This window comes from Lithobates pipiens, unplaced genomic scaffold (assembly GCF_037356315.1).
Source record: "Lithobates pipiens isolate NorthernLeopardFrog02 unplaced genomic scaffold, aLitPip1_a1.2 Scaffold_8, whole genome shotgun sequence".
Lineage (NCBI taxonomy): Eukaryota > Metazoa > Chordata > Amphibia > Anura > Ranidae > Lithobates > Lithobates pipiens.
In genome coordinates, this window is record NW_027507903.1 from 371,906,145 (window position 1) to 371,921,089 (window position 14,945).

The 14,945-nt window shown below is 40.3% G+C and overlaps 1 protein-coding gene across 2 annotated transcripts in view; it reads right to left on the reverse strand.

Annotated features, from left to right (window-relative positions):
* Positions 1-1,992: 1,992 nt before the first annotated feature.
* Positions 1,993-14,945, reverse strand: part of LCP2 (lymphocyte cytosolic protein 2) — a 398,083-nt gene continuing 385,130 nt past the window's right edge. For both annotated transcript variants that reach the window (XM_077473572.1, XM_077473571.1), the window contains one exon: positions 1,993-2,740. In XM_077473572.1, coding sequence (XP_077329698.1) covers positions 2,612-2,740 — 129 coding nt within the window. In that variant the 3' untranslated portion in view covers positions 1,993-2,611. The remainder of the gene's footprint in view (positions 2,741-14,945) is intronic.

Below are 14,945 nucleotides of genomic sequence, written 5' to 3' on the forward strand. Positions count from 1 at the left end.
CGGTCTCCTCCTGTGGTTCCTGCACACCAGCAATCGGGTAGGTGCAATTTGGTCCTGGGTTTACTTTGGCTGCCACTCTTCTGTTGTTTTCTGCCCACCACTTTTATTTTTTATTATTATTTTTTATCTTCTACACTACAATTCACTTGCTTTATGTTTTTACACTCATATGACATTATCCAGCGCTCCCTTCACTCAGGTTTATTTACTACACATCCCACACTTTCACCACACTTCCCATCCTTATCATATATTTTTTGCAGGCACACCACAACCAACATATACGTTTACACATCACTTTTAAGTTTATACCCATATCTATTCTATACCCTTTTAATATTTTGTTTTTAGACATTTTTATTTCTACACAAAACTTCCCATCATCATTATACTTTTGTAGACCCATTATACTTACCATATATACTTATGCACTACCTCTAAGCTTATTAATACTTCTTATATGTTCACCTAATGCTCATTCACACATCCATCATTTTAGATACGCCCATTTGTTGACCCATATACTAGCACTGTCAGTACATGGAGTTCATCTTCACACCCAGGCATTTTTTCACTACAACCGTTGCTGCCTAAATATGCCGCCTCAGCTCCTGGGGGGGTGATTTGTGCCTCCGACTCACCATGGGCCAGTTGCTGTTTGCTGCGCTCGCTGCCGGGGTTGGTAGATATGCTTGGCTAGTTTCTTTTTGAGCACTTTATGTACTGTATCTATTCCCCTCTATATAGAGTGTGGTTTACTATATCTGTACATTTTACAGGAATCTGTTGCATCTGCTCCTGATGAGTGGAGATACACCCACAAAACGCGTCGAGCTACATTGGATGCTACAGTGATATCTATTATGTCCTGACATTGTCACCAATTTTAATTCAGTACATTTACGTTTATATTATGTGATTATAGACATAGGTACCGGATATGTCGCCCTGCGGCCCTTTTAGGCCATGTTGCTGCTCTACATTTTATCTACTGTTTACTTATGCTTCTTGACTTGATGCATTTTTACATACACCTTGATGTCACCATAAACATATTTTGTGCCAAATAATTGTACATGTATGTATATATATATATATATATATGAATGTACTCTGTATCATACACTGTTATGAATTCAATTAAATTATTTTTTTACCTTGACCTCCACACTTCAGCCGCTTCATTTTAAAGTCCCAACTTCCTTTCAAATTTAAGTTTACATGAATGGTTAAAAAAAAATGAAAAAAATGTAAACTGATTTTCACCATCACAAAAATACACAATTTTAAAATGTACACATATTTGTTATCTATTTACTTAAAAATCCCAGCAAAATTTAAAAAATATAACAGTTTCAAGGGTTAGGTTGTATGGTATATTGTTCAGTTTGAATGCATTTTTATTGAAAATGTTATTTTGATAAACAATTCCACAGCTATCAGCAAACATAAAATTAACAGTATCCTTTTTAATTCTACAGAATGTAAGATCCTGCACTGGCAGAAAGTACATTCTCATTCTGAAAAAAGGTAGTGACGGGCTTCTAAAATGTTTCAAGTCTATAATGCATGTGATATTTAGCCACTTGAGATTAACGATGGATATAAATACACAACAACAAAAGGGTTAACTTAAAATTTATTGCAGGTGTGTGTATGCATATATATATATATATATATATTTTTTTTTTTTTTTTTAGCACCAACAGTGCACTTTACACATTCACCTCAGTGCATTCACCTTAGCCCCTGCCCTCAAGGAGCCTAGAATCTAAGGGCCCTACCATTGCATTACTTACACATACTGTATACTGTATAAATTACTGTATACTGTAGGACCAATTACCAATTTAGACAGGAGTCAAGTAACTTAACAGCATGCCTTTGAAGTGTGGGAGGAACCCAGGAAAGCACAGGAAGAACATGCAAACTCCATGCAGGTAGTGCCCTGGTTGAGATTCAAGTTAATAAAAAAAAATCTATGGTAAGCCCTTTAATTTCTCTTTCAATATTTTTATTGTTTTGTAGACTAACAAAAACAGATTTGAAAGACTTGAACCATAGCATTTTAAAGGTAACAAACCATAGGAGAAGGTACAAAATGTTAAGGCAATAGTACAGGTTACCCTTGTAATTTACATAATAACAATACTGTTACATAGCATTCCATATTCAGTAATTTAACTCTCTGTCTATAAAAAGATGAAGTTTGTAGATAGAAATAATTCCAAGTCATATCTCTGTGGTCATAATTCGTCTTTGTTTTAAGAACATAACCTAACATATTTACAGTAAGATGTAAAACTTGAAAACGAGATTTGAATTGAGGGGGGGGGGGGGGGGACAAAAGTGAAGGGGCCATAGATGGGGTACACCATTCATTTTCTCACTTTCCCAGTACATGGAAAATCTGCTGTGTAAGGCAAAGATGTTTGCTAAAGGGGATGGGGGTCATCTCACAGGATTCGACCACCCAAGCTTGCCTAATGTTCATCAAGAGGTACCTAGATTTACCTATATCCGAGAAAAGTGTTCAAACCCGTGATTCAGTAGGGCTAATAATTTACTAAGCACTATAATTTTTTAAAGAAAATCACAGCAGAGAGCGATTTTAATGAAAATTTTTGGAAGCTATGCAGGTAAGTTTGCAATGTTGTCTTGAGCCTCGATCTTTCCCATCAATAAGAAGAAGCTTAGTACTGCCGAAGAAGTCGATGATTTCAGGCACTGAATTAAAAGTCTGTAGGGTGACAATAAGTAAAAATGTATTTAATGTAAATGTAGCTGAAACATTTATACTGTACATAACATGGCATCTCATTAAAAGACAGTTCACTATATTATTGGCTTGTGTCTCCTCCTAAAAACATAGCATTTCATTTCAAGCCATTTGTGTTCATAAATCATAGGGCATGTACATGGATGCTTGCAATGTTGTTTTTATAAAGAACTATTTTCTATATTTCTGCTTTCTGTGTTCATTTTAAATAGCACCCCAATACACTGCAGAGTAGCAGCCAATATAATTAAATAATAAGAGTAGAGTAAAAGAAGCAGAAGCATGTGCAAAAGTATGTGGTTTGACTCCTTTTTTGCGGTTTACAAATCTTATAAAAGGTCAAAATACATAGAAAATAAAGTCAATTTATTTTTGTATTTTTTTGTTTTACGGCGTTCTCCTATTATTATTGTTTGAGATTTTGTTTAGGCAGCAGAGAAAAAAAAAGTACAGATAGTAACTTGTCAATTTACAAATGACATACACGGTTTTATGTTGTTCTTTTCTTGAGTTGTGTTTTTTTCCTGTATTTTACTGTCGTATGTCATATTGTTGGATGCTGAAAAAATTATTTACATTCTCCTGTGAATTGCTAAATATATATATATATTTTTCAATATTTCAATATCCATTGAGGGATACAGGAATAGTGTAGTTCTTAGACATTGGGTCATACTGCTGCTTTCAGGAGGCTTAGACAGTGGCAAATAAAAATGGTAAAGCAGCCCCCCAATGTAATCCAACCTTCAACCTTCATGCCTCATTTCCTTATGCTGGTGTCCTTGGAGATTAATTTAATTTTCTTCAGCTCTGCTGAGAAAAACTATAATTCTATTGTCTTTTTATTGTATTTTTTCTCCATTAGGATACTCTATTGATATTATTTCTTGGTAAATTTAGTCAAGATTTTCAGAAATGATATTTAAGCCCCTCTATAAACAGAAGCTATCCAGTTTGGTGTATCCACAATTTTGTAGGCCATACCTGGACTGCAAATTGCATATTAGTCTGGAATCTTTATGCACTAGGCTCTACATTGTGAAGCTTTAAAGTGGTTGTAAACCATCCCCCACAACTTTGTCCCATGTAAATCAGCATAAAAAACCCTAATGAACACTGCTTGTAGCTATCTCCTTACTTGCTTAGTATTGTTGTAATCCTTGTTGTTCTGTAGAATGAGGTCACTGAGCATGCCCAGATCTCCCCTGATTTAAGGCACACTCTCTATGTCTTATCTATCTGTTATCAGGACTTCCTACAGCACAACACTGAACTCTGCTAATCACTCAGAGCTTCCTCCTACACACCATGTGACCATGTGACCTCACATACAGTCTAAACTGCAGCCATTACTGCAGTCTTATCAGCTGAAGCTGATAAGTCTGACAAAGGGAAACATTAGACATCGGCACAAGTAAATACTATTAAATAAACAAGTAAGCTATGAACAGTGAAGCAGGGTTGCCATAGAAATGTTGGATTGAGAAGGAGGCTTGGTTAACAGTAAAGGAAGTGCTCAATGTAAGGGCGGAAATACACTCCACTGTGGACTCAGAAAACAATACTTAAGATGGTGCTGCCTAACCCCTGGAAACAAGTTTTTTAAAGTTTCTTTAAACAGTAAGTAATATGCAATTTGGGCTGGATTACAGTGGCTATAGTCTGATAATGACTTATTATAATAGACTAAATGAAAAGAAGCATCAGAATGGGAGAGTTTACTTCCTCTTTAAAGGATAACTAAAGGTTCCATTTTTTTTTTTTAAACAAACATGTTATAATTACCACCTCTGTGCAGTTGGTTATGCACAGAGTGGCCCTGATCCTCCTCATTTGGGGTCCCGCAGCAGTGCACCTAGCTCCTCCTTCTCTTCTCGAGTATCTTGTCAGAGAAGCACCCTCCCTCGGGGCACCCATGAGGGCACACACCAGTGTCCTGCTGCTGCATCCATTGACACAAACAGGAGGACTCGGCTCCACCCCCGGCTCCCGCATCATTGGATTTGATTGACAGCAGCAAGAGCCAATGGCTGCGCTGCTATCAATCTATCCAATCAGAACCCGAGACCCCGGCTGGAGTGTGTGTGCCTGTCCCCCGCACAGGAATGAGCGGGCTCAGGTAAGTAAAAGGGGGGCTCTGGGTGGCTGGTGCACTACAAGAGGTTTTTCACATCAATGCATAGAATGCATTGAGGTAAAAAACCGCAAAGGTTTACAACCCCTTTAATGACCTCTGTGTCAACTGTAGAGCGCTCTCTAAGCTCAGAATCGTGACACATTCTCTAGTGTGACCCAGTCTCTAAAGACTCACGCAGTGTTAATGATTATCCAGCTTGCAGTAGACTGGCATTTGAAAGCCATATCCAGACCTCACTGGGCTAAAATATCCACTTTGGATAGCTGATCATGCTGTGTAAAATTAACAAAGCAATCTGCTTGCAGGGGTTCAAAACGCTCACTGGAGCCTCCAACAGAGTGCAATCCTGATTCTTCTGAATCTCCCCCTTTAATGTGCCTGAGGCCACTATTATTATTATCTCTGATTTCATTTCATAGTCTTCACAGCCTTGTTTTGAGCAGCTTGAGACAGAGGTCTCAAGCTCTGCTTTTCCCCAGTGGGTTCACACAGTGAATGTGTGAATGGTCCGCAGCTATCGGGGGGGGGAGGGTGGAATTTCAGATAGATCTGCTGCATGATCCAACTGGAAGTGGGGGCGGGTACCTATCAAAACCAGGTAACCAACCACCCCCCCCCCCCCCCCAGAATAAAAAAAAACATGCCCAACTGTAGTACAGGTGGGAGGGAGAAGTCAGAAAAGTGGAACTTCTCCTTTTGGGTGAGAAAGGAGATAAAACCTTTTTTTAGGTACATCAGTAATGGAAGGAAAAAATAAAATGGGATCACTAAATTGAAAGCTAGGCTCAACGCTTTTGTTGAGGGAGATCTGAATGTAGTAAACCATTTAAACAACTACTTCTGTTCAGTCTTCTCAGAAATAAAGTGTACTAATAATAACAAGTTGTGGGATTATATTAGTTTTAGAAATGAGAGAAAGAAGTAGCAGAGGAACTGGCTTGGTTAAAGGGTTTTTTACACTTCATATTCCTGATAAGTGTCCCTGCTGTCCCATGTACTTGTATGAGAAAGTATCCTGTTCTCTTTGTATTGCTTCTTTTGGGTGAAATCCCTGGTGTTCCCATCAGTCTCTCTGCTTTCATATAAAAAATGTAACACACTAAGTAGGAGAGCAGGGCCTCCTGCTTTCTAGCCCCCTTGTTACCTCCTCCCATGCTCGCCTTCAAGAGTTCACCAGAGCCTCTCCCATCCTCTGGAACCCCCTGCCCCAGTCAGTCCAATCAGCCCCTACCCTGTCCACCTTTAGGAGATCCCTGAAAACTCATTTATTCAGGGAAGCCTATCCCACACCCACCTAACAACTGTCCCGGAGCCACCCCCATCAAATCATTCTCTGCAGCTATTACCTTTTGTACCACCCCCCCTCCCTTTAGAATGTAAGCTCTACAGGGTCCTCCTGTACCTTTTGTATTGAACTGTACTGTAATTGTGTTGTCCCCCTCCTATACATTGTAAAGGGCTGCGTAAACTGTTGGCGCTATATAAATCGCATATAATAATAATAATAATGGTCAGCGTGCAAGCTCAGAGTGCTACTGCTTCCCCTCCCCTCAGCTCTTATGCAAATGAGAACAGAGGGAATGTGATTACTTATAAAAAAATGTTTTTTTTTATTGATAATGTATTTTTATATCTATACAAAAATGTTTTGTCTTTTGCCTTTTGTCTTTTAACTGAATGGGTTGTTTTATATCATGATAATTTACAAGCAATTTAACCACTTAAGCCCTGGACCATTTGAATGGCCATAGACCAAAGCACTTTTTGCGATTTGGCACTGCGTCGCTTTAACTGACAATTGTGCGGTGATGCGACATGGCTCCCAAACAAAATTGACAGATTTTTTTTCCCCACAAATAGAGATTTCTTTTGGTGCTATTTGATCACCGCTGCATTTTTTATTTTTTGCGCTTTAAACAAAAAAAGAGCGACAATTTTGAAAAAAAAACACATTATTTTTTACTTTTTGCTATAATAAATATCCCCCAAAAATATATATATATATATATATATATATATATATATATATATATATATATATATATATATAAAAAATTTCCTCAGTTTAGGCCAATACATATTCTTCTACATATTTTTAGTAAAAAAAAATGCGTTTATTGATTGGCTTGCGCAAAAGTTATAGTGTCTACAAAATAGGGGATAGTTTTATGGCATTTTTATTAATCTTTTTTTTTTACTAGTAATGGTGGCTTATCCTGACTGCGACATTATGGAGGACAGATCGGACACTTTTGGCACTATTTTGGGACCATTCACATTTATACAGCAATTAAAAATGCATTGATTACTGTGTAAATGTGACTGGCAGTGAAGGGGTTAAGCACTAGGTGGCGCTATAGGGGTTAAGTGTGTCCTAAGGAGGGATTCTAACTGTGGGGTAGGGGCTATGTGTGACAAGACACTGATTACAGCGAGCTGTGATCAGTGTCCTGTCACTAGGCAGAACAGGGAAATGCTTGTTTACATCAGAATTTCCCCATTCTTCCTCTCCGTAAGATGATCGCAGGTATCCCCGCAGACTCGATGTCCCACTCACGGAGGTCACGGAAGGCGGGCGTGCGGGTAAACCGCTTCTTAAAGGGCAACTTACAGGTACGTTAATGTGCTTGCACGTGCCCTTCTGCTGACATATATCAGCGTGAGCTGGTCGACAAGCGGTTAATAAAGCAATGAGAACTTCAAGGTACAGTTTTTGATCCATTAACTGGTCTTTTAAATCTATCTAGTTTCCCATGACAGTTAATATTGTAGCTATCCTCAAGAAGGGTAGCAAGGTAGAAGCTGGCAATTTTATAGTTAGTCCTCACTCAGCACTTTAGATGTCCAAAAAAATCTATTGAATTAAAGAAATCTTCTCAGCTGTTGGATTAATATGCCCCAATGTGAATAATAACATACAAAGAGAAAGCTCTGGTCTTATTTGTAAGAAGCTTTCGTCTGTTGTCAAGTTAATGGAATAACTCGATGTACCCTGAGCATCATGGCTTTACTAAGCCCTTGTACACACGGTCAGAGATTCCGTCGGAATGTGTCCGATCGGAGCATTTTGTCGGATATTCCGACTGTGTGTGGTCTGCATCGGACTGTTTCCATAGGAAAATATCCGTCGGACCAACTTTTCCAACTTGCCGGAAATATTTTCCGACAAAATGCTCCGATCGGACATACTCCGATCATGTGTAGAGAATTCCGATCGGACAAAGTGCCACGCATGCTCAGATCAAATTCCTACACCAAAGCTATTGGCTACTAGCGTGAACATAGTCCCGCCGTAACAAAATAATGCCATCACGTCGGATTTTCCGACCACTTTGTCCGACCGTGTGTATACAACAGTTTCGGACAAAATCCGACGGATTTGGTTGTCGTAATCTCCGACCGTGTGTACAAGGGCTAAGGGCAGATAATTTTTGACTATATCACTAACGTTTTGGACCAGGGTGGTGCTTTTGACATAACCTATCTGTATTTAGGCAAAGCACTTGATACAGTTCCACATAATGACCTAATAAAAAAAGTTGTACAAGCTAGGACTTAACACTTGTTAAGTTTGGTTTAGTGGATATGCAGTTGGCAAAAGGATAGATACCAAAGTGTGGTTGTAAATGGCATTCATTCAGAACAGAGACCAGTCTCTAGTGGTGTACCACAGGGTTCTGAACTAGGTCCTGTTCTATTTCATCTATATGTGATAACTGAATGGTTGGCAAGTAATTTATGTCTTTTTGCTGATGATACAAAGGTATGCCATAGGGTCATATATATGCGCACGGGGTGTGCCTGGGCACACCCTAATCACCTCAAGCTGTTTCCCAAGATCTGCACCGATATGTTGCATTTAAGATTGTGTAGCCTGCGCTGCCGGGTAGCCTAGGCAGCAGATTGTGAAACTTGCCAGAGCCGCTGAATGTGTGAACTATGTGGTAATGTCACTGCTTGCAGAAAAAAAGACCAGCTGTTAAAACTCTGCGGTGATGTTGGGGTGGGCGGGGTCAAACAGCTATCAAACACCAGCCAATGGGATGGGGTCTAGGTGGGCTGCTACATGTATGTGGCCCCGCCCCCTTTCTTAAGCAGCCCAATCATTGACTGGTGTTTTATTGCTGCTCGGTCCTGCTCACCCCCGACATTGCGGCTGAGTTGTGACAGCTGGTCTTTCTCCCAGTAAGCAGTTACATTACATGGCAGTGTCACACACACAGCGGCTCTTGCAAGCCTTACTACCTCTCCCATATCAGTGCCAGACTGTGCTGCCAATCAGTGCCAATCTGGCACTTATTGCAGCACTGATGGACACAGAGTGACACTGATTGTCAGCACAGTTTTCCACCTATTGTCAGCACAGTTTGGCACTGATTTGGAGCACTGATGGGCATTGATTGGCAGCACAGATTGGCACTGATTGGCAGCACAGATTGGCACCATAGATTGGGACTGATTGGCAGCACAGTTTGGCACTGATTGGCAACACAGAGTGACACTGATGGAAGCACAGATCAGCATTGATTGGCAGCACTGAGCGCAATCTGTACTTGCATCAGTGCCAAACTGTGCTTCTATTAGTGCCACTCTGTGTTGCCAATCAGTGCCAATCTGTGCTGCCAATCTGTGCCCATCAGTGCTGCCAATCAGTGCCAATCTGTGCTTCCAATCTGTGCTACCAATCAGCGCCCATCAGTGCTGCCAATCGGTGCTCATCAGTGCAAATCAGTGCTGCCAATCTGTGTTGCCAATCAGTGCCCCTGTGCTGCCAATCAGTACCAATAAATGCTGCCAAGCATTGCCAATCTGTGCTGAAAATCAGTGCCAATCTGTGCTGCCAATCAGTGCCAATCTGTGCTGCCAATCACTGCCAATCTGTGCTGCCAATCAGTGCTCATCAGTGCTGTCAAGCATTGCCAATCACTGCCAATCTGTGCTGACAATCAGTGCTCATTAGTGCTGTCAAGCATTGCCAATCTGTGCTGCCAATCACTGCCAATCTGTGCTGACAATCAGTGCCAATCAGTGGCCATCAGTGTTGCCTATCAGTTCCCATCAGTACTGCCTATCAGCACTATCCAGTAATCAATGTCCTTAGTCCACTTGTCCTCAGCAAACTGTTTGATGGCTTTCTTGTGCATCATCTTTAGAAGAGGCTTCCATATGGGATCACAGCCATGCAGACCAATTTGATGCAGCGTGCGGCATATGATCTGATCATTGACAGGCTGACCCCCCCACCCCTTCAAACTCTGCAGCAATGCTGGCAGCACTCATATGTCTATTTCCCAAAGACAACCTCTGGATATGAAGCTGAGCACGTGCACTCAACTTCTTTGGTCGACCATGGTGAGGCCTATTCTGAGTGGAACCTGTCCTGTTAAACAGCTGAATGCGCTTGCCACTGTACTGCAGCTCAGTTTCAGGGTCTTGGCAATCTTCTTATAGCCTAGGCCATCTTTATATATAGCAACAATTATTTTTTTCAGAACGTCGGAGAGTTCTTTGTCATGAGGTGCCACATGCCCCCCATTCATACCTGAGACTTTGTAACACTAACAGATTGCATGACGGGGAGAGAAAATGGCTAATTGGGCCCAATTTTGACATTTTCACTTAGGGGGTCTTCTCACTTTTGCTGCCAGCGGTTTAGACAAATAATCACTGTGTGTCAAGTTATTTTGAGGGGACTGCAAAGTTATATGCTGTAGAATCACTACTTTACATTTTAGTAAAGTTCCATTTCTTTAGTGTTGTCACATGAAAAGATATAATAAAATATTTACAAAAACGTGAGGGGTGTGCTCACTTATGTGAGATACTGGTTCTTTACTACTAGTTCTAGTTATTACTAGTTCTTTAGTTCGACCTCATTTAGAATACTATGTCCAGTTCATGAGACCTCACTTAAAAAAAGATATTGATAAGATAGAACGAGTTCAGAGACAGGAAACTAAAAAAAGGTCTGAGGGATAAAAGATATCAAGAGAGACTTCATGTACAGTCTGGAGGAAAGAAGGGAAAGGGTAGAAATTATTGAAACCTTAAAATACATCAATGGGGTGAATAAGGTTCAGGAGAACGGTATTTTCAATATGAAGCCAAGAACAAGGGAGCAGGAGGAAAGCTCAAATCTAATAATATTTTTAAATATTATTTCACCAAAATTATGTATATATAGCCCACATGGGCTTTGCAGCTTACAGTGCCTTGAAAAAGTATTCATACCCCTAGAAATTCTACGCATTTTTCATGTTACAACCAAAAATGTAAACTTATTTTATTGGGATTTTATGTGATAGACCAACACAAAGTGGCACATAATTGTGAAGTGGACTGAAAATGATAAATGGTTTTCAAAATATGTAAAAAGTGTGGCGTACATTTGTATTTAGCCCCCCTGAGTCAATACTTTACAGAACCACCTTGTGCTGCAATTACAGCTGCAAGTCTTTTTGGGGATGTCTCTACCAGCTTTGCACATCTAGAGAGTGAAATTTTGGCCCATTCTTCTTTGCAAAATATCTCAAGCTCTGTCAGATTGGATGGAGAGCGTCTGCGAACAGCAATTTCAGGTCTTGCCACAGATTCTCAATTGGATTTAGGTCTGAACTTTGACTGGGCCATTCAAACACATGGATATGCTTTGATCTAAACCATTCCATTGTAGCTCTGGCTGTATGTTTAGGCTCGTTGTCCTGCTTGAAGGTGAACCTCCGCCCCAATCTCAAGTATTCTGCAGACTCTAACAGGTTTTCTTCTAAGATTGCCCTGTATTTGGCTCCATCCATATTCCCATCAACTCTGACTAGCTTCCTTGTCCCTGCTGAAAAAAAACATCCCCACAACATGACACTGCCACCACCATGTTTCATGGTGTATTCAGGGTGATGTGCAGTGTTAGTTTCTGCCACACATAGCGTTTTGCTTTTAGGCCAAAAAGTAAAGTTGTGGTCTCACGTGACCAGAACACTTTCTTACACCTGTTTGCTGTGTCCTCCACATGGCTTCTTGCAAACTGCAAATGGGACGACTTCTGGCTTTCTTTCAACAATGGCTTTCTTCTTGCCACTCTTTCATAAAGGCCAGATTTGTGGAATGCATAATTAATAGTTGTCCTGTGGACAGATTCTCCTACCTGAGCTGTGGATCTATGCAGCTCCTCCAGAATTACCATGGGCCTCTTGGCTGCTTCTCTGATTAATGCTCTCCTATCCAGCCTTCGTTAGTTTAGGTGGACGGCTACGTCTTGGTAAGTTTGCAGTTGTGCTATACTCTTTAGATTTTGAGATGATAGATTGAACTGTACTCCGTGAGATGTTTTAAAGCTTGGGGTTTTTTTTTTATAACCTAACCCTGCTTTAAACTTTCCAACTATATCTCTGACCCATCTGGTGTGTTCCTTGGCCTTCATGTTGCCTTTCCTTTTTCACAAATGTTCTCTAACAAACCTCTGAGGACTTAACAGAACAACTGTATTTATACTGAGATTAAATTGCACACAGGTGGACTCTATTTACTAATTAGGTAACTTCTGAAGGTAATTGGTTCCACTAGATTTTAGATAGGGGTATCAGAGTAAAGGGGGCTGAATACAAATGCATGCCACTCTTTTCACATATTTATTTGTAAAAAAAATAAAAAAAACATTTATAATTTTCCTTCCAATTCACAATTATGTGCCACTTTGTGTTGGTCTATCACATAAAATCCCAATAAAATACATTTACGTTTTTGGTTGTAACATGACAAAATGTGGAAAATTTCAAGGGGTATGAATACTTTTTCAAGGCACTGTAACTGCAGACTGGAAGCAGGAAACTTTATTCAGGGAAAAGACATAGTTCATTCCAAGGATGCAGCTACAAACTTATAATCACTGCCATTTACTGGTTGAAGAATATATCTCTGCTAAATACTGATGTAGAGTAGTTGCTATACAAAATACAATTCTGTATTTCAATAGTAGGGATGAGCCGAACACTCCCAGGTTAATCAAAATAAATAATCAAAAGTGCTAATTTTAAAGGCTTATTGTCATAAAAAGTGTTTAGGGACCTGGGCCCTGCCCCAGGGGACATGTATCAATGCAAAAATAGTTTTAAAAACGGCAGTTTTTTTGGGAGCAGTGATTTAATAATGCTTAAAGTGAAACTATAAAAGAGAAATTCCTTTAAATTTCCTACCTGAGGGGTGTCTATAGTATGCCTGTAAAGTGGCACATGTTTCCTGTGTTTGCAACAGTCACTGCACAAAATTACATTTCTAAAAGAAAACAAGTAATTTAAAAGTACCCGTGGCTATAATGAATTGTCGGTCCCGGCAATACACATAACAGTCATTGAAAAAAACGGCATGGGATTCCCCCACAGTCCATTACTAGCCGTTTGGGTTTGGTATGAATATTAAGGGGAACCCCTAACCAAAATTATAACAAAAAGATGGCGTGGGGGTCCCCCTCAAAATCCATACCAGACCTGAAGTCTGGTATGGATTTTAAGGGGAACACCATGACAAAATAAAAAAAAATGGTGTGGGTCCCCCCAAAAATCCATACCAGACCCTTATATGAGCACTCAACCTGGCAGGCCCCAAGATACGAGGGGGGACGAGAGAGCGCCCCCCTCCTGAACCGTACCAGGCCACATGCCCTCAACATGGGGAGGATGCTTTGGGGTAGCCCCCCAAAGCACCTTGTCCCCATGTTGATGGGGACAAGGGCCTCATCCCCACAACCTTTGCCCAATGGTTGTGGGGGTCTGCAGGGGGGCTTATCAGAATCTGGAAGCCCCCTTTAACAAAGGGATCCCCAGATCCCAGCCTCCCCCCCGTGTGAAATGGTAATAGGGTACAAATGTATGAAGTCATGTGACAGTGACGAATACGTGCAGGAACATGAGGCACCGGAAGTGACGTGGGCGAGCTCGCAGCTCGTTTGTTATATGCCTGTTTGATACTTCTTATTGTGAGTACCTTGATTTTACTTTTACTGTTTTGTCAATAAACATTTAGAAATACTACACTATTGTGCATCCCTCTTTACATCCCCCCATGCCCCATTGTGAGGTTCATTGGATGCGGACACACCAGGGACAATAGGGGGACTCTGATTCCAGACTAGAGACACACACCGGTGGAGCCAGATATGCCATACTGGGAGGCTGCCAAGAAACACATTGAGATATACCCACATGCTGTTACCATACAGTGGTAAGGTAAGGGTACCTCTATACATTACTCTAAACAGGAACCAGGAAGTCACCTATCATCAGCACTTTATGCCAGAGGGTTGTCACCAGCACCAGCACTTTGTCATTTTATGCTGACACTGCTAATATACAGCCACTTACCTACCTTGCACCTTATATGGACACTACTTATCTTTTTTTCTTTCACCTATTAGAACATTTGCAGCATATACCTATATGGAGGAAACTTTTTTGTATGCTTTTATATGCCGTTTAGGATTTTACCTATTCCTTCAGGATTTATTGCAATTGTAGTGCACCTTCTTTTTGAGCACTGTTTTTTTCACTTCATGTGCACACCATATGCATATATTTCCTATCACTGTTCTACGAAGAATCATTTGAGTGTTTGATAAACTTGTATTGTCTTATTGATACACTTTTATTGTTTTGTCCGAAGAAATCGCAGTGCATGCGATTTCCTATGGATATATTTCCTATCATTGTTCTACGAAGAATCAACCTCACAGTCAGTAGTTCTTCTAATCATTCATCACTGTACAAAATATGTGTATGTTTTTGTCTGTGTCCTAGCTATAGAAATATTCTGCACTGACAGGACGTAAGGGTAATTATCTCCAATAGGGACACAGATGGCAGGAAAAGCTGAGAGGATCTAATCCTTATCCACTTTATTCCAAACTAAATAAAACATTGCGCTTAAAGTTTAAAGAAAAATCGGGAGGAATTATGCACTTGTTGTAAGGATAATTCCTAAACAAAAGATTCTGACAATATCCAAAAGATTAGATTGTTTGACGTTACTTGGTAGGGCAGG